General features: G+C 42.7%; 1 protein-coding gene across 3 annotated transcripts in view; it reads right to left on the minus strand.

Annotated features, from left to right (window-relative positions):
• Positions 1-4,717: 4,717 nt before the first annotated feature.
• LOC141222884 (uncharacterized) overlaps positions 4,718-20,446 on the minus strand; it is a 67,352-nt gene continuing 51,623 nt past the window's right edge. Inside the window, exons 1-5 of one of the 3 annotated variants that reach the window (XM_073666716.1) lie at positions 11,815-11,972; positions 11,614-11,737; positions 11,424-11,521; positions 11,135-11,225; positions 4,725-8,856 (exon numbers count right to left, since the gene is read on the minus strand). In XM_073666716.1, coding sequence (XP_073522817.1) covers positions 7,271-8,856; positions 11,135-11,225; positions 11,424-11,521; positions 11,614-11,737; positions 11,815-11,838 — 1,923 coding nt within the window. In that variant the 5' untranslated portion in view covers positions 11,839-11,972 and the 3' untranslated portion in view covers positions 4,725-7,270. Of the gene's footprint in view, positions 8,857-11,134; positions 11,226-11,423; positions 11,522-11,613; positions 11,738-11,814; positions 11,973-20,446 lie in introns of those variants that run through there. The other 2 variants (XM_073666714.1, XM_073666715.1) reach the window with 2 other exon arrangements.

Consider the following 20,446-nt stretch of genomic DNA (forward strand, 5'->3'; position numbering starts at 1 on the left):
GCGATCGCGCGCGCACACAGGCTGTGCGGGCGCGATCGCCGCCGGGTGTCAGCTGATTGTCACAGCTGACACCCGGTACTATGTGCAGGGAGCGGTCCTGCACCGCTCCCAGCACATTAACCCCCGCGATGCTGCGATCGAAGTCGATTGCGGGGGCAAGGGGAGGTGATCGCCGATACTCACCTCCTCTTCCGGCTTCCAGCGCAGTCTGCAAAGGCTTCCCGGGTGTTGCCATGATGACCCGATGTCGTCATGACAACATCCGGGTCACCAGACAGCAGGAAGATTGCTTGGACATGCGCAGTGCATCTCCAAGCAATCTTCACACTGTGCATTTCTAACAGCTTGCATGGCATAGGGATGGTGCTCCATTCCTATGCCATGCAGGCGATCAGAGACAAAAAAGTGAAAGTCCCAGAGTGGGACAAAGTAATAAAGTGTATAAACTGTGTGAAAGTGGAAAAAAAAATAAAAAAAAAATTTGAAAAAATATAAAAAAAAAAATAAAAAAAATAATCCACCAAAAATAAAAATATAATGTACCCATCAATAAATATTATTATTAAAAAAAAAAAAAAAACAATAAAAGTACACATATTTGGTATCGCCGTGTCCGGAACAACCTGACCTATAAAACTGTCCCACTAGTTAACCCCTTCAGTGAGCACGGTAAAAAAAAAAAAAAAAAAAAAAACGAAGCAAAAAACAATGCTTTATCACCATACCGCCAAACAAAAAGTGGAATAACACGCGATCAAAAAGACGCATATAAATAAAAATGATACCGCTGAAAACGTCATCTCGTCCCGCAAAAAACAAGCTGCCATACAGCTCCATCAGCCGAAAAATAAAAAAGTTATAGCTCTCAGATTAAAGCGATGCTAAAAAATATTTTTTTCTATAAAATAGCTTTTATTGTGTATAAGCGCCAAAACATAGAAAAATGATACAAATGTGGTACCGCTGTAAACGTACTGACCCGAAGAATAAAGCTACCTCATCAATTTTACCACACGTGGAACAGAATTAAAAAAAAAAAAAAAAACACAATTCCTGAATTGTTGGTTTTTGTTTATTCTGCCTCCCAAAAATCGGAATAGAAAGCGATCAAAAAATGTCACGTGCCTGAAAATGGCACCAATAACAACGTCAAGTCATCCCGCAAAAAACGAGCCGTCACATGACTGTCTGCCAAAATCTGGAAAAATTATAGCTCTCAAAATATGGCGATGCAAAAACTAGATTTTACAAAAAATGCGTCTTTTAGTGTGTGACAGCTGTCAGTCATAAAAACCCCATATGATTCTGGCATTGCTGTAATCACACCGACCCGAAGAATAAAGTCGTCTAATCACTTATACCGCACAAGGAACAGCGTCAAAAATAAACTCTTGGGTTAGGATTGGGCTAGGGTTAGGGCTGGGTTTGGGGCTAGGGCTGTGCTGGGGCCAGGGTTGTGCTGGGGCTAGGGTTGTGCTAGGGCTAGGGTTGTGCTAGGGCTAGGGTTGTGCTAGGGTTAGGGCTAGGGTTAGGGCTGGGGTTGGGATTTTTTTCAAAAGTAAGAAAAAAAGATGACGATATGGCGACTAGTGTTGAGAGCAAGTGCTCGCTACTTGAGTTTGCATCGGGTGCTCTGGTATGCATTGAGTATCGTGGGTATTTGAGTGACATGCTCGAGTCTCTGCCCCATATGCTTCACGGCCAAAAAACTTTACGGGGATTGCCTGCCATGCATGAGCGATCCCCGCATGTTTTTTTTTGGGTGTTTAATAACCGTGAAACATGCGGAGCAGGGACTCGAGCATGTCACTCGAGCACACGCTGTACATGGTGCATACCTGAGTACCCGATGCAAACTCAAGTAGTGAGCACTTGCGCTCAAGAATAATGACAACTTATTCAATATGATGACCTAATGTAAACAAATTCTGTGCCGTACCTCTGGGTTCAAAATGTTCACTATACACCTTAATAAAATCCTTGAGGGGTATAGTTTCCAAAATGGGGACACTTGTGGGGGAGCTCCACTGTTTAGGCACATCACGGGCTCTCCAAACGCGACATGGTGTCCGCTAACAAATTGAATGGAAAATCGGCTCAAATTGTTAGCGGACGCCATGTTGCGTTTGGAGAGCCCCTGTGTGCCCAAACATTGGAGCTCCCCCACAAGTGACCCCATTTTGGAAACTAGACCCCCTAAGGCACCTATCTAGATGCATAGTGAGCATTTGGAACCCCCAGGTGCTTCACAAATTGATTCGTAAAAATGAAAAAGTGAATAAAAAACACTTTTTCATTTTTATGAATCAATTTGTGAAGCACCTGGGGTTCCAAGTGCTCATTATGAATCTAGATAGGTGCCTTGGGGGGTCTAGTTTCCAAAATGGGGTCACTTGTGGGGGAGCTCCAATGTTTGGGCACACAGGGACTCTCCAAATGCAACATGATATCCGCTAACAAATTGAATGGAAAATCGGCTCAAATTGTTAGCGGACACCACGTTGCATTTGGAGAGCCCCTCTGTGCCCAAACATTGGAGCTCCCCCACAAGTGACCCCATTTTGGAAACTAGACCCCCCAAGGCACCTATCTAGATGCATAGTGAGCACTTGGAACCCCAGGTGCTTCACAAATTGATTCATAAAAATGAAAAAGTGGTTTTTTTTTTCACTTTTTCATTTTTACGAATCAATTTGTGAAGCACCTGGGGGTTCCAAGTGCTCACTATGCATCTATAATGGTGCCTTGGGGGGGTCAAGTTTCCAAAATGGGGTCACTTGTGGGGGAGCTCCAAAGTTTGGGCACAGAGGGGCTCTCCAAACGCAATGTGGTGTCCGCTAATTATTCAAGCAAATTTTACAATCAAAAAGTCAAATGGCGCTCCTTCCCTTCCGAGCCCTGCCGTGCGCCCAAACAGTGTTTTTTCCCCAAATATTGGGTATCTGCGTGCCCAGGGGAAATTGCACAACAAATTTTGGGGTCCATTTTTTCTTGTTACCCCTGTGAAAATAAAAAAAATTGGGTCTAAAGTAACATTTTTGTGAAAAAAGTTAAATGTTCATTTTTTTCTTCCACATTCAAAAAATTCCTGTGAAGCACCTGAAGGGTTAATAAAGTTCTTGAATGTGGTTTTGAGCACCTTGAGGGGTGCAGTTTTTAGAATGGTGTCACTTTTGGGTATTTTCTGTCATAAAGACCCCTCAATGTGACTTCAAATGTGATGTGGTCCCTAAAAAAATGGTTTTGTAAATTTTGTTGGAAAAATGAGAAATCGCTGGTCAACTTTTAACCCTTATAGCTCCCTAACAAAAAAAAATTTTGGTTCCAAAATTATGCTGATGTAAAGTAGACATGTGGGAAATGTTATTTATTAACTCTTTTGTGTGACATATCGCTCTGATTTCAGGGCTTAAAAATTCAAATTTTGAAAATTGCAAAATTTTCTAAATTTTCGCCAAATTTCCATTTTTTTCACAAATAAACGCAAGTGATATCGAAGAAATTTTTCCATAATCATGAAGTACAATATGTCACGAAAAAACAATCTCAGAATCAGGGGGATCCGTTGAAGCGTTCCAGAGTAATTACCTCATAAAGTGACAGTGGTCAGAATTGTAAAAATTGGCCCGGTCATTAACGTGCAAACCACCCGCGGGGCTTAAGGGGTTAAAGTTGGACTTCAGAAAGGCAGATTATAATGGAAGGTTTAATGACTCGATGTTCTAAAGGACAAATGTCCAATGAGGGGAGATTTTGCTAAATGAAATTCTCAATGCACAGTAACAATCCCGAAAAGAAGGAAGAATTGGAAGCATTTAAAGAGACCAGGATGGATATACACAGAACTGAAACACTTGTTAAAAAGGAAAAAAGAAGTGTAAATTGAATGGAAAGAGGGGGGCATATTTAAAGAAGAATGTAATGCTGTTTGCAGGTAATGCAGGGCAAGCATTAGAAGAGTTAAAGCCAGTAATGAAGTGAGGCTTGCAAGGGAGACCAAACGCAATAAAAATGGATTTTGGGGGGATGTCAAAAGCAAAAGAAAAGTCAGATGCTATAGAATTTTTACAGGATGAACAGGGTGAATTGGTAAAAAATTACGTTGAGAAGGCTGAACTTTTAAATTCCTATTTTGTATATGTCTTCAAGAAAGAAATTGTAACATCAACTGATCTTCATGGTGCTATCGAAGGAATACAAGAATACACATTATCTATAAACAGAGAGATGGTGAGTGTGAAGACCCGAGGGTCTTCTGTGGGCATACTACTACTCAGACAAGACAGGGTGAGGGTAAAACAGTGTGGCAATATTTTATTGAACCACTAAACAGACAACAAACATATAGAACAGTCTGAGAAAATATCCGAGATGGTGCAAAATTACACAGACTCAACCTTCCGCTGGCCTCTCGAGAATAGAGCAGCTGCGACTTTGGGACTTCCAGCGTCAACTACCTCAACTAGAGGCCCCTCACTTTTGGCGGGTCCCCACAGAGAAGAGGTAGCGGCAAGCTTATGAAGCTGACAGTGCATCGAGGTACAAGGCCAGGAGACCCGAGGGTCCCACCCTGGCCTCTCGGAGAGTTTCCATTGGGCCAGATGACAGGCTGGTCCCAATCTGGCTTCTCCGAATGTCTCCATGGTTTCCAGGCGATGGAGGGTCCCACCTGGCACTGGCAACTCCAAACAAAATAGCCATGGTGCCAGGTGACCTCATTGTAGCAACCCTGATACCTAGTTGTATCCATGAATTCTCTGATGGTCAATGAAGCAGATCTGTATCCTTCCAGTCAGAACTATATACTTAAACTAGCTGGGTTAGTACAATATTCAATTAGCATAGTAACAAACATCAGTGTCCCAAACACTGAGTCACTGTACTTCTTGACCAACCCTCCCTCTAAACAAACTCTCTCTTCTCCAGTCCATTCTGAATGCAGCAGCCAGGGTCGTATTTCTATCAGGCCGCTTCACCGATGCCTCTACCCTGTGCCAGTCATTGCACTGGTTACCCATTTACTACAGAATACAATACAAACTCATCTCTCACCCACAAAGCTCTCCACAGTTCTGCGCCGCCCTTTATCTCTTCCCTCATTTCTGTCTATCACCCTTCCCGTGCCCTTCGTTCTGCAACTGATCTAAGACTAACATCCTCCTTAATCCGAACCTCACTTACTCCGTCTCCAAGACTTCTCTCATGCTGCGCCAGTTTTCTGGAATGCACTACCTCAAACAATTTGACTAATATCTAGCCCCCATGTTTTAAACGTGCTTTAAAAACACATCTGTGTAGACAAGCCTATGACCTCAGCTCACTAACATAACTCTCCCCTGTTCCCTCCTAAATGTTAGTCTTAATCTGCTCCTGCCTATTCCTCTGTCTCCACATCCTCCATGCACCCAATAGCACACAGTAACTGCACTTAGATACTGATACTGGCTGAAGGAAGACAATGTTCTATCTATTGTGTCCCCCTATTTCTATATAGATTGCAAGCTTGCGAGTAAGGCCCTCACTTCTCCTGTACTGTTGAATTGTGATACATTGTATTGTTTTATTGTCTGTACATGTCCCTACTTAATTGTAAAGCGCTGTGAAATATGTTGGCGCTATATAAATAAAAATTATTGTTATTATTAACCAAACAAACACACACATTCAAAAGTCAACAAAGATAATAGTGTATTTCTCCTGGCTTAACAAATCTAAACGTCTGGCTGATTAAGATTAGAAGCTGTGCCGTCACAGTGAGGGAACACTTAGCTAAGTTATACGAATATAAATCTAGTTGTCCAGATAAATTACATCCTAGGGTATTAAAAAATTAGCAGAGGAAATTGCAGAACCACTAGCCAGAATCTTTGAAAAATCCTGGAGGAGACATCCCAGAAGATTGGGAGAAGGGCAAATGTTGTTCCTATCTTCAAAAAAGAAAAGAAGATGGAGCCTGGAAATTACAGGCCAGTGAGCCTTACTTCTATACCAGCAAAGATCTTTGAACAAATAATTAAACAGCATGTATGCAAGTACTTGGATAAGAATACAGTAATTAACCAGAGCCAGCATGGCTTTGTAGCAACCAAGTCATGCCAGATTAATCTAATTCCCTACTATGATGAAATCACTGAGAAGCTGGATCAGGGAAATGCGGTAGATATAGTAAATCTCGACTGCAGCAAACCATTTGATAAAGTATCTCATACTATCCTTATTGAAAAATGACCAAGTATGAGATTGACAAGGCTACGGTTAGGTGGATTCATAACTGGCTCAGTGATCTTCCGCAAAGAGTGGTAATAAATGGTTGGTCATCCAATTTGAAGAGTGTTTCAAGTGGGGTACCACAAGGCTCTGTCCTGGCCCCAATGTTGTTCAACATTTTTATAAATGATCTAGATAAGGGAACTGAAGGTAAAGTAATCAAATTTGCAGATGATGCAAAGCTAGGAGGGATAGCTAACACTACAGAAGACAGAGAAAGGATTCTGAAGGATCTAGATAAGTTTGAACAATGGACAGCGACTAATAAAATGGTAATTAACAGGGAGAAATGCAAGATCCAACATCTGGGCAAGAAAAAGGAAAATTACAGTTACAGATCTGGAGAAATAGAACTAAGCAACAGCCCTTTTTTAACACTTGAGTCAACATTTTGCTGCAGCAGCAAAAAAAGGCAAATACAGTTCTGGGATGTATTAAGAGAAGCATAGTCTAGATCACGTGAAGTAGTTATCACTCTGTACTCCTCCTTGGTCAGGCCTCATCTGGAATAGTGTCCAGCTCTGGGAACCACATTTTAAAAAAGACATTGAAAAACTGGAGCAAGTTCAAAGAACAGCGACCAAAATGGCGAGATGACTACAAACTATGTCCTATGAGGAAAGGTTAAAGGATTTAGGAATGTTTAGCTAGAAAAAAAGAAGGCTAAGACGAGTCTTAATAGCGGTCTACAAATATGTGAAGGGATGTCAGAATGTAGCAGGAACATCCTTACACTCATTTGCACATGGAAACACGAGAAGCAATGGAATGAAACTGAAAGGGAGAGGATACTGACTAGATATTAGAAAAAACATTTTGACAGTGAGGGTGTTCAATGAGTGGAACAGGCTGCCACAAGAGATGGTGAGCTCTCCTTCAATGGAAGTCTTCAAACAGAGTCTGGACAGACATCTGTCTGAGCTGGTTTAGTAAATCCTGCAATGAGCAGGAGGCTGGACACGATGACCCTGGAGGTCCCTTCCAACTCTAACATTCTATGATTCTATGAACAGGAAAACGGCTTTTTTCCTGTGTGGGTCCTCTGGTGTCTAACAAAATGCGATTTCTGGTTAAAACATTTCCCACATTCTAAACATGAAAAAGGCTTCTCTCCTGTGTGGGTTCTCTGGTGTATAACAAGATTCCATTTCTGGATAAAACATTTCCCACATTCTGAACATGAAAAAAGCTTCTTCCCTGTGTGGGTTCTCTGGTGCTTAACAAAATCTGATTTGTCGTTAAAACATGTCCCACATTCTGAACATGGAAAAGACTTCTTCCCTGTGTGGGTTCTCTGGTGGCTATCAAGATGCGCTTTCTGGTTAAAACATTTTCCACATTCTGAACAAGAAAAAGGCTTTTCCCCTGTGTGGGTTCTCTGGTGCTTAATGAAATCTGACTTCTGGTTAAAACTTTTCCCACACTCTGAACATAAAAATGGCTTCTCCCCTGTGTGAGTTCTCTGGTGACTAACAAGGTGTGATTTGCATACAAAACATTTCCCACATTCTGAACATGAAAAAGGCTTCTCTCCTGTGTGAGTCCTCTGGTGACTAACAAGGTGTGATTTGCATACAAAACATTTCCCACATTCTGAACATGAAAAAGGCTTCTCCCCTGTGTGGGTTCTCTGGTGCTTAATGTAATCTGACTTCTGATTAAAACTTTTCCCACACTCTGAACATGAAAAGGACTTCTCCCCTGTGTGAGTTCTATGGTGACTAGCAAGGTGGGATTTGCATCCAAAACATTTCCCACATTCCAAACATGAAAAAGGCTTCTCTCCTGTGTGAGTTCTCTGGTGACTAACGAGGTGTAATTTGCATACAAAACATTTGCCACATTCTGAACATGAAAAAGGCTTCTCCCCTGTGTGGGTTCTCTGGTGACTAACCAAATCTGATTTCTGGTTAAAACATTTCCCACATTCTGAACAGGAAAAAGGCTTCTCCCCCGTGTGGGTTCTCTGGTGCTTAACCAAAGCGGATTTTTGGTTAAAACATTTCCCACATTCTGAACAGTAAAAAGGCTTCTCCCCTGTGTGAGTTCTCTGGTGATTAACCAAAACTGATTTATGGTTAAAACATTTCCCACATTCTGAACATGAAAAAGGCTTCTCCCCTGTGTGAGTTCTCTGGTGTATGACAAGATTCCATTTCTGGGTAAAATATTTCCCACATTCTGAACATGAAAATGACTTCTCCCCTGAGTGAATTCTCTGGTGCTTAACAAGATCTGATTTCTGGTTAAAACATCTCCCACACCTGGAACAAGAAAATCTATTGTCCGCTGTGTGAATTTTTTGATGTTTAAGTAAAGACTTTTCGATGGGAAAACTATTTCCATATTCTGAACATAAAAATGGCTTCTTTGCTTTAGGAGTAGTTTGTTTTTTAATGCTTATTTTGTGACTTTGAATTTCCTTAGTAGTCGCTAATGAATCAGAAGACAGATCTTTGCTGTGAAGGGACGATGGTATATCTGGAGTAATGGCATTCACTTCAGTTGTATCCTGTGTGATATCAAGCTCATCCCATTGAAAAATTGAAGATGTCAGCTGTCCCTCTGGTCTCCTGGCACAGACATCTGCTAAGAATAAAACCAATTGTTATTTTTTTTATAAAATATCCTTGAATTTTATATTTTTGAACATTTCTACTTAAATTGTCCGTAGAAATGGCAAGTTATGTAAAAATATTGTATTATTCACCAAGACAATGACAGTTCAGTCTAATAGACTGTGTCCAAACCACATTTAGCAACCATGTATTTGGCATTGATGTAGTGAGAAGAACCCACTTAATTTACGGTGTGTGTCCCCTGGAGCACAATCTGGGCACTATGTGTTGGGTAATAAAATGGCAGATTTGCTATTTTCACTCTCCAACATCCATGGCGTGCTAATTTCCGGAAAGTGGCTGTGAAGTCAAATTCGTCACTACTCTATGGGGATTTCTACTGCTCTGGTTTTCTGTCATTTTGTTGAATTAGAACTTCAGCAATTGGTGTGTCCCATTTTCTCTGGGATCAGCTCCTGCGACGTCTGCTTCTCTCAGCAGACGGCATTGGTGATAGAGGAGAAGACAGAATCAAAAGCTCTGGGCAAGACGGGCTCCCTTCATCCCCTAAGATTAGGGTTGCTGGGACCAGTAGTACCATCCAGTCTGGCAGTATGTGCTGTCAGCTGAAGTAATCTGCTCCCTACTTCAGCCAATGGGAAAGCACCGCACCCTACTAAATCTCAAAGCATATTGCTAGAAGCTACCAGATGCAGCCTTGTTCTCCTCTGGTTCAGTCCTCTGTGCTCAGCTCCCGTCTTGTGTATTTGTTCCCTGTTGTGACCTCGGCCCGTTTACTGACTACTCTTGTGTCTTCTGAGTTTGTATTTTCTCTGCCCTCCTGGTAACGACCCGTCTACTTGATTATTCTTCTTCCCATCTCACTCCACAGAACATCAGGTAGCACCATGGCCCAAGTGTAGGGGTCTCTGAGTAAGTCCAGATCCATATGGAGGGGTTAAAAAAGTTAAAGGATGATGGGCAAAACTGTGACCAAACCCAATAACATAACTACTGAAATGATGAAGCTCAACTGTATTCTTCAGAAAAAAAAAGAGTAACTAGTGGTGAAACCTTTTTGGGGTAATTAAGAGTATGGGGCTCGGTGGCTCTTAGCAATGTAAACCATTGTAAGGGCCAATATTTTCTATCAGATGAGTTTTAAGAAGAAATATTAGACATTTAAAGAGAACTTTTTATAATAGTGCAGAGATGAGGTGTCTTAAATTTAAATCTTGGGCATTTGGAAGAGGAAATGGAGACCTTTTTTAAAGACTACCAGGGAGTTACAGACTCACATAAGTGAGGCCGGCCGATCCCATCACAATCAAGCTATCATACAGAATGAACCTGTTAAAAAAAGACATAAAAAAATATGATACATCCTCAACAAGAACGTATGTTTGGGGGGAGAACGCCAACACTAAACCGGAGTTGCACTCATTTATGATAAACCATTGGAGCTACTATGAGTCCTGAGCAGAAGAGTAGAGAAAGTATTAGTGCCCCCATTTCAGGAGAGATTGTGCAGTAATCTGAATTCCTTAGGATTGAAATATAATGGAATTTATGATGTGGAGTGAATCCATGAAACCAGGGCTGGAGCCAACACATCTCCTGCAGGCGTGAATAATTGTATATTACAGCCATCAGCCACGCACAGCTTAGAGATATATCATGGCACAGGTGTAATGTTTTCTGTATAGTTTATCACAATCCTGTTTAAAGTTAGTTGGTTTAAAAAGAAATTGAAAAGTCAGGATAAAGGGAAACTCTGCTGTTATTGTACAGAAATTCACACTTGGCCTCACTGCACATTTAATATTTTCGATCATAAAAGTGAAGTTTGGCCAGAAAGACTGGACCTGGTCTTGTAGGGACCATATGAGGACATTCAGCGGCACAGAAAGGAGAGATATCAGGGATCTAGGAAGCCAACAGTATCATTACTCTCCGCTTTCTATTAGAGGCCCATCAGAATATTTTTCTGCAAGTGATTTTCTCACTTGTTAGCACATTCTGCATAAGCTGTCATTTGGCTTTGTATTTTATAGATATAGACAGGTAAGGGTCAGCGTCTCCTAATTCCAGGGGGTAGGTGGATCCTCCAGGTTGTAAGTTCTGTAGAAAAGGGCTTTCATTACCCAAAGTCATTTGAACAGTTTTGGGTGGATGAGAATGTTGTGATCTGGAAGCAAAATGGTGATCACACGATTGTGATATGGCCGGACTACACAACCGATAAAGCAGCCACAGCCGGTGACAGAGAAGAATCTGTGACTTCTCTGCATTTAGTGGTTACTACTCACCTGGGTAGTCATATGTAAGAATCTCCTCTTTACACCGCTCATCACCCCTCACATATGTCTCTGTAGTATTAATATGGGTCTGATCTTCACCCTGAAACAAATATTGTAAAAGTCACAGACAGATGGAGAAGTCACATCTATGATCAGCTCTAATCCTGCCATCTCCACCGTTCTCATTACACAAATATAAAACATATAATACTGGTGGATAAAACAAGACTGAGCACAAGACCTTCACAGCCGTCTACACATCATAGGGGAGATCTCATGACACCTTCTCTCCATCTACCTGATGATCCTGAGGAACATTGGGATCTTCTTGTTTACAGTCCTGTGGAAGAAGAGGACGGGGACATCTCTCTGGTGTTGTCCTCTTACTGGATAGATCTGGAGGAAACACATACAGGGACTGAATTCATTTTTTACACATAATTAGATAAGATAATTATAGGCTGTGTGTATTTAGTCCTGTCTATTACCTGGTGATGTGAGGGGCTGGGGAACCTCCATCATGACGTCTTTGTACAGATCTTTGTATCCTTCTAAATACTCCCACTCCTCCATGGAGAAATAGACAGCGACATCCTGACACCTTATAGGAACCTGACACATACAATGATACAGTCATCCCCCGATCCCTTCATAGCAGTATAATGTCCCAGCATTCCCAGCAGTGTCACCTCTCCAGTCAGCAGCTCAATCATCTTGTAGGCGAGTTCTAGGATCTTCTGGTCATTGATGTCCTCATGTATCAGGGGGTGAGATGGAGGTCCTGTGATTGGGCTCAGGGGTCTTCCCCATCCCTCAGACACAGGGTCCTGACAGCGCTCACTAGACGTCTTCTTCACTACTGTGTAATCCTGATAATGGAGAAACACATTAATAAATCTCACTCCAGACATTTCCAGAGTCCTCACCTCTCCAGTTCTGTCCATCTGTTATTTCCATAGATAAGAATGATGTAATGTGACGTCATCAGAAACTCTCACCTCTCCAGTAAGCCGGAAGAGGATCTCTAGGGTGAGGTGTAATATCCTCTCCGCCATCTTGTCTCTGTCCATATCCATCCTTAATAGGTGATTCAGAAAAATTCTCTTAATATAGAAGATCTTCACTGAGAGGATCCGATATTGTAGAGACCTGAATGAGAAGAAGATGAGCCGATATAATATCATAAAGAATTCTGTGTATTAATACAATTACTGGAGACAATAAGGGAAATATATCAGGAGATAGAATGTGTAGATGTTGTATTCTCTAGTCTTTTATGGACTGGAACACAAGTTGAATTGATGACTTAGACATCTCCTCCATACTTCCAATCGCTAAGTTGGCCACTGCTTCAGTAAGAATCACCCAGAAACCCAAGCAGCAATGGTATTTTTATTATTTTTACAACATTCTGCTTTTGTCCCTGACGTACTAATAAAACCTATATATTTTAGGCCACAGACAACAAGCAGTTTCTTCCTCGGAGTCTGCAGCTAAATACGTGTCTTATAGACTCATCTTCCATAACGCTAATTCTCGTCATATACATTACACGTGGCATGAGAAAAAACAACTTCATAATGACGACGACATCTTAATCTTCTAATACGGCTCTAGAAACAAATTTGGACAGAGTCCGTCACTAACTACATCATCACCGACTGTCTACATGAATGTTTCCCGTCTTTCCCAGGTTATAATCTTTTATCACGTTAGATCTCATTTATAAGAGCTTGTTTGTAAGAACACCAAGACAGGAGTTATTTGATGCTAATGTCTCCTTGTACAGTGTTTTTTTTCCTGGATATTATGTTTCTTTTAGCATTTTCCTGTAGGCTTCCATATATTACATGAAAAACACCAAAAAAAGAAAACCAAGTGTTAAAACATAAAATAAAATTGGGGTTGGCGGGACTGTGACAACATTATACTGTATGTGGGGGGGTGGGGTATTGTGGGAACATTATACTGTATGTGGGAAGATGGCGGGACTGTGACAACATTATACAGTGTGAGGAAATAGAGGTACTATGAGAGCATTATATTGAGAGGCTTAATGACCGCAGTCGCTCCTGTGACCGGGCCCAGCCAACACCAACCCCTGCTGCAGCTGGATGTGTGTTCTCGGACTGACATTCAGCTTAGTGCCACAATACACGCTGCCGACCAATCAGAGGCCAGCAGCTGACATCGGCATGTACGTCATTAGGGGCGCATGGAAGTGACATCATCCTCTCCTGTCGCTTCCAGAAAAAAAGACACCACGCGGCGAGGGAGCGGAGTGAAGGGGAGTATAATGTTTTGGTATTTTTTAAATCAGCGAGTACACGGTGCCCTTGGCCATAACACTACATGTAAGAGTATGGGCTGTGCATTATACTACATGCACGGACTATGGGCTGTGCATTACACTACATGTACAGACTATGGGCTGTGCATTATACTACATGTACGGACTATGGGCTGTGCATTATACTACATGTACGAACTATGGGCTGTGCATTACGCTACATGTACGGACTATGGGCTGTGCATTACGCTACATGTACGGACTATGGGCTGTGCATTACGCTACATGTACGGACTATGGGCTGTGCATTACACTACATGTATGGACTATGGGCTATGCATTATACTACATGTACGGACTATGGGCTGTGCATTACGCTACATGTACGGACTATGGGCTGTGCATTATACTACATGTATGGGCTGTGCATTACGCTACATGTACGGACTATGGGCTGTGCATTACGCTACATGTACGGACTATGGGCTGTGCATTACGCTACATGTACGGACTATGGGCTGTGCATTACGCTACATGTACGGACTATGGGCTGTGCATTACACTACATGTACGGACTATGGGCTGTGCATTACACTACATGTATGGACTATGGGCTGTGCATTATACTACATGTATGGACTATGGGCTGTGCATTACGCTACATGTACGGACTATGGGCTGTGCATTATACTACATGTATGGACTATGGGCTGTGCATTACGCTACATGTACGGACTATGGGCTGTGCATTACGCTACATGTACGGACTATGGGCTGTGCATTATACTGTATGGATGACTATGGGCTGTGCATTATACTACATGGATGACTATAGGCTGTGCATTATACTGTATGGAGGATTATGGGGAGTGCATTATACTTCTGTTATGGGGCCCCATTACTTCTATGTTTGCCCCTGGTGAGTGTAATAGTTTATTTTTTTTCTATACACTAAAGAACAGAGGCAGAACGGAGGACATATATCAGGATGGGGCCTAGGATAAGGGACATACATATACAGTGGGTACGGAAAGTATTCAGACCCCTTTAAAGTGTTCACTCTTTGTTTCATTGCAGCCATTTGGTAAATTCTAAAAAGTTCATTTTTTTCTCATTAACCCCTTTACAACCCAAGGTGGTTTGCACGTTAATGACCAGGCCAATTTTTACAATTCTGACCACTGTCACTTTATGAGGCAATTACTCTGGAACGCTTCAACGGATCCCCCTGATTCTGAGAATGTTTTTTCGTGACATATTGTACTTCATGATTGTGGTAAAATTTCTTCGATATCACTTGCGTTTATTTGTGAAAAAAATGGAAATTTGGTGAAAATTTTGAAAATTTTTCAATTTTCAAAATTTGAATTTTTATGCCCTTAAATCAGAGAGATATGTCACACAAAATAGTTAATAAATAACATTTCCCACATGTCTACTTTACATCTGCACAATTTTGAAACCAAAATGTATTTATTTTTATTATGGAGCTATAAGGGTTAAAAGTTGACCAGCGATTTCTCATTTTTCCAACAAAATTTACAAAACCATTTTTTTAGGGACCACATCACATTTGAAGTAAATTTGAGTGGTCTTTATGCCAGAAAATACCCAAAAGTGACACCATTCTAAAAACTGCACCCCTCAAGGTGCTCAAAACCACATTCAAGAACTTTATTAACCCTTCATGTGCTTCACATGAATTTTTGGAATGTGGAAGAAAAAAATTAACATTTAACTTCTTTCACAAAAATGTTACTTTAGACCCAATTTTTTTTATTTTCGCAAGGGTAATAGGAAAAAATAGACCCCAAAATTTGTTGTGCAATTTCCCCCATATGTGGGGAAAAACCACTGTTTTGGCTCATGGCAGGAAGGGAAGGAATGCCATTTGACTTTTTGAATGTAAAATTTGCTTGAATAATTAGCGGACGCCATGTTGCATTTGGAGAGCCCCTGATGTGCCTAAACAGTGGAAACCCCCCACAAGTGACACCATTTTGGAAACTAGACCCCTCATGGAACTTATCTAGATGTGTGGTGAGCACCCTGAACCCCCAAGTGCTTTACAGAAGTTTATAACATGGAGCCGTGAAAATAAAAAAATCAAACTTTTTCCACAAAAATTATGTTTTAACCCCATTTTTTTATTTTCACAAGGTTAAGAGGAGAAAATGGACCCCAAAAACTTTTCTGCAATTTCTCCTGAGTACACCAATACCCCATATGTGGGGAAAATACAGTGTTTGGGCGCACGACAGAGTTCAGAAGGGAAGGAGCAGTGCGTGTCCTTTTGAACGCAAAATTGGCTGGAATTGAGAGCGGATGCCTAAATAGTAGGGTGCCTAAATAGTGGAAACCCCCCACAAGTGACCCCATTTTGGCAACTACACCCCTCAAGGGGTATAGTGAACATTTTGAGCCCAGAGGTACGACAGAATTTGATAACATTAGGTCATCATATTGAATAAGTTGTCATTAGTCTTGAGCGCAAGGAATTGTTTTTTTTTTAAAAAAAATTATGCCGTTTCGCATGTGGTAAAATTGATAAGGCAGCTTTATTCTTCGGGTCAGTACGTTTACAGCGGTACCACATTTATATTGTTTTTCTATGTTTTGGCGCTTTTACACAATAAAAACTATTTTATAGAAATAACATTTTTTTGCATCGCTTTATTCTGAGAGCTATAACTTTTTTATTTTTCAGCTGATGGAGCTGTATGGTGGCTTATTTTTTGTGGGACAAGATGACCTTTTCAGCGGTACCATTATTATTTATATTCGTCTTTTCGATCGCGTGTTATTCCAATTTTTGTTTTTGCAGCATGATGATAAAGCATTGTTTTTTGCTTAGTTTTTTATTTATTTTTTCTACCGTGTTCACTAAAGGGGTTAACTAGTGGGACAGTTTTATAGGTCAGGTCGTTCCGGACGCGGCGATACCAAATATGTGAACTTTTATGTTTGTTTTTTTTCATAATAATATTTATTGATAGGGACATTATATTTTTATTTTTGGTGGATTCTTTTTTGATTTTTTAAAATATTTTACAAAATTTTTTTTTTTTTTCATTTTTTAACACTTTTTTTTACTTTTATACTATTTCCCACTATGGGACTTTCACTTTTTTTACTCTGATCGCCTGTATAGCATAGGGATGGACATACATACTGCATAAGGGGCATAAAGGGGGCATTACACTTTGTGGAGGCATCATACATCCTGCATAAGGGGTATAATGGGGGCATTACACTGTGTGGGAGCATCATACACACTGCATAAGGGGCATAATGGGGCATTACACTGTGTGGGGGCATCATACATCCTGCATAAGGGGCATAATGAGGGCATTACACTGTGTGGGAGCATAATACATACTGCATAAGGGGCATAATGGGGGCATTACACTGTGTGAGGACATCATACATCCTGCATAAGGGGCATAATGGGGGAATTACACTGTGTGAGGACATCATACATCCTGCATAAGGGGCATAATGGGAGCATTACACTGTGTGGGGGCATCATACATCCTGCATAAGGGGCATAATGGGGGCATTACACCGTGTGAGGACATCATACATCCTGCATAAGGGGCATAATGGGGGCATTACACTGTGTGGGGGTATCATACATCCTTCATAAGGGGCATGATGGGGGCATTACACTGTGTGGGGGCATCATACATCCTGCATAAGGGGCATAATGGGGGCATTACACTGTGTGGGGGCATCATACATCCTGCATAAGGGGCATAATGGGGGCATTACACTGTGTGAGGACATCATACATCCTGCAAAAGGGGCATAATGGAGACATTACACTGTGTGGGGGCATCATACATACTGCATAAGGGGCATAATGGGGGCATTACACTGTGTGGGGGGCATCATACATCCTGCATAAGGGGCATAATGGAGACATTACACTGTGTGGGGGCATCATACATCCTGCATAAGGGGCATTACACTGTGTGGGGGCATCATACATCCTGCATAAGGGGCATAATGGGGGCATTACACTGTGTGGGGGGCATCATACATCCTGCATAAGGGGCATAATGGAGACATTACACTGTGTGGGGGCATCATACATCCTGCATAAGGGGCATAATGGGGGCATTACACTGTGTGGGGGCATCATACATACTGCATAAGGGGCATAATGGGGGCATTACACTGTGTGGGGGCATCATACATCCTGCTTAAGGGGCATAATGGGGGCATTACACTGTGGGGGCATCATACATCCTACATAAGGGGCATAATGAGGGCATTACACTGTGTGGGGGGCATCATACATACTGCATAAGGGGATAATGGGGGCTTTACACTGTGTGGGGGCATCATACATCCTGTATAAGGGGCATAATGGGGGCATTACACTGTGGGGCATCATACATCCCGCATAAGGGGCATAATGGGGGCATTACACTGTGTGGAGGACATCATACATCCTGCAAAAGGGGCATAATGGAGACATTACACTGTGTGGGGGCATCATACATACTGCATAAGGGGCATAATGGGGGCATTACACTGTGTGGGGGGCATCATACATCCTGCATAAGGGGCATAATGGAGACATTACACTGTGTGGGGGCATCATACATCCTGCATAAGGGGCATAATGGGGGCATTACACTGTGTGGGGGCATCATACATCCTGCATAAGGGGCATAATGGGGGCATTACACTGTGTGGGGGGCATCATACATCCTGCATAAGGGGCATAATGGAGACATTACACTGTGTGGGGGCATCATACATCCTGCATAAGGGGCATAATGGGGGCATTACACTGTGTGGGGGCATCATACATACTGCATAAGGGGCATAATGGGGGCATTACACTGTGTGGGGGCATCATACATCCTGCTTAAGGGGCATAATGGGGGCATTACACTGTGGGGGCATCATACATCCTACATAAGGGGCATAATGAGGGCATTACACTGTGTGGGGGGCATCATACATACTGCATAAGGGGATAATGGGGGCATTACACTGTGTGGGGGGCATCATACATACTGCATAAGGGGCATAATGGGGGCATTACACTGTGTGGGGGCATCATACATACTGCATAAGGGGATAATGGGGGCATTACACTGTGTGGGGGGCATCATACATCCTGCATAAGGGGCATAATGAGGGCATTACACTGTGTGGGAGCATCATACATACTGCATAAGGGGCATAATGGAGGCATTACACTGTGTGAGGACATCATACATCCTGCATAAGGGGCATAATGGGGGCATTACACTGTGTGAGGACATCATACATCCTGCATAAGGGGCATAATGGGGGCATTACACTGTGTGGGGGCATCATACATCCTGCATAAGGGGCATAATGGGGGCATTATAGTGTGTGAGGACATCATACATCCTGCATAAGGGGCATAATGGGGGCATTACACTGTGTGGGGGCATCATACATCCTGCATAAGGGGCATAATGGGGGCATTACACTGTGGGGGCATCATACATCCAGCATAAGGGGCATAATGAGGGCATTACACTGTGTGGGAGCATCATACATACTGCATAAGGGGCATAATGAGAGCATTACACTGTGTGAGGACATCATACATCCTGCATAAGGGGCATAATGGGGGCATTACACGGTGTGGGGGCATCATACATCCTGCATAAGGGGCATAACACTGTGTGAGGACATCATACATCCTGCATAAGGGCATAATGGGGGCATTACACTGTGTGGGGGCATCATACATCCTACATAAGGGGCATGATGGGAGCATTACACTGTGTGGGGGCATCATACATCCTGCATAAGGGGCATAATGGGGGCATTACACAGTGTGGGGGCATCATACATCCTGCATAAGGGGCATAATGGGGGCATTACACTGTGGGGGCATCATACATCCTGCATAAGGGGCATAATGGGGGCATTACACTGTGGGGGCATCATACATCCTACATAAGGGGCATAATGGGGGCATTACACGGTGTGGGGGCATCATACATCCTGCATAAGGGGCATAACACTGTGTGAGGACATCATACATCCTGCATAAGGGGCATAATGGGGGCATCATACATCCTGCATAAGGGGCATAATGGGGGCATTACACTGTGTGGGGGCATCATACATCCTGCATAAGGGGCATAATGGGGGCATTACACTGTGTGAGGGCATCATACATCCTGCATAAGGGGCATAATGGGGGCATTACACTGTGTGGGGGCATCATACATCCTGCATAAGGGGCATAATGGGGTCATTACACTGTGTGGGGGCATCATACATCCTGCATAAGGGGCATAATGGGGGCATTATACTGTGTGAGGACATCATACATCCTGCATAAGGGGCATAATGGGGGCATTACACTGTGTGGGGGCATCATACATCCTGCATAAGGGGCATAATGGGGGCATTACACTGTGGGGGCATCATACATCCAGCATAAGGGGCATAATGAGGGCATTACACTGTGTGGGAGCATCATACATACTGCATAAGGGGCATAATGGGGGCATTACACTGTGGGGGCATCATACATCCTGCATAAGGGGCATAATGGGGGCATTACACGGTGTGGGGGCATCATACATCCTGCATAAGGGGCATAACACTGTGTGAGGACATCATACATCCTGCATAAGGGCATAATGGGGGCATTACACTGTGTGGGGGCATCATACATCCTACATAAGGGGCATGATGGGAGCATTACACTGTGTGGGGGCATCATACATCCTGCATAAGGGGCATAATGGGGGCATTACACTGTGTGGGGGCATCATACATCCTGCATAAGGGGCATAATGGGGGCATTACACTGTGTGGGGGCATCATACATCCTGCATAGGGGGCATAATGGGGGCATTACACTGTGTGGGGGCATCATACATACTGCATAAGGGGCATAATGGGGGCATTACACAGTGTGGGGGTATCATACATCCTGCATAAGGGGCATAATGGGGGCATTACACTGTGGGGGCATCATACATCCTGCATAAGGGGCATAATGGGGGCATTACACTGTGGGG

This window comes from Phyllobates terribilis, unplaced genomic scaffold, assembly GCF_046119375.1.
Source record: "Phyllobates terribilis strain yellow unplaced genomic scaffold, ASM4611937v1 Scaffold_364__1_contigs__length_1914224, whole genome shotgun sequence".
Classification (NCBI taxonomy): domain Eukaryota; kingdom Metazoa; phylum Chordata; class Amphibia; order Anura; family Dendrobatidae; genus Phyllobates; species Phyllobates terribilis.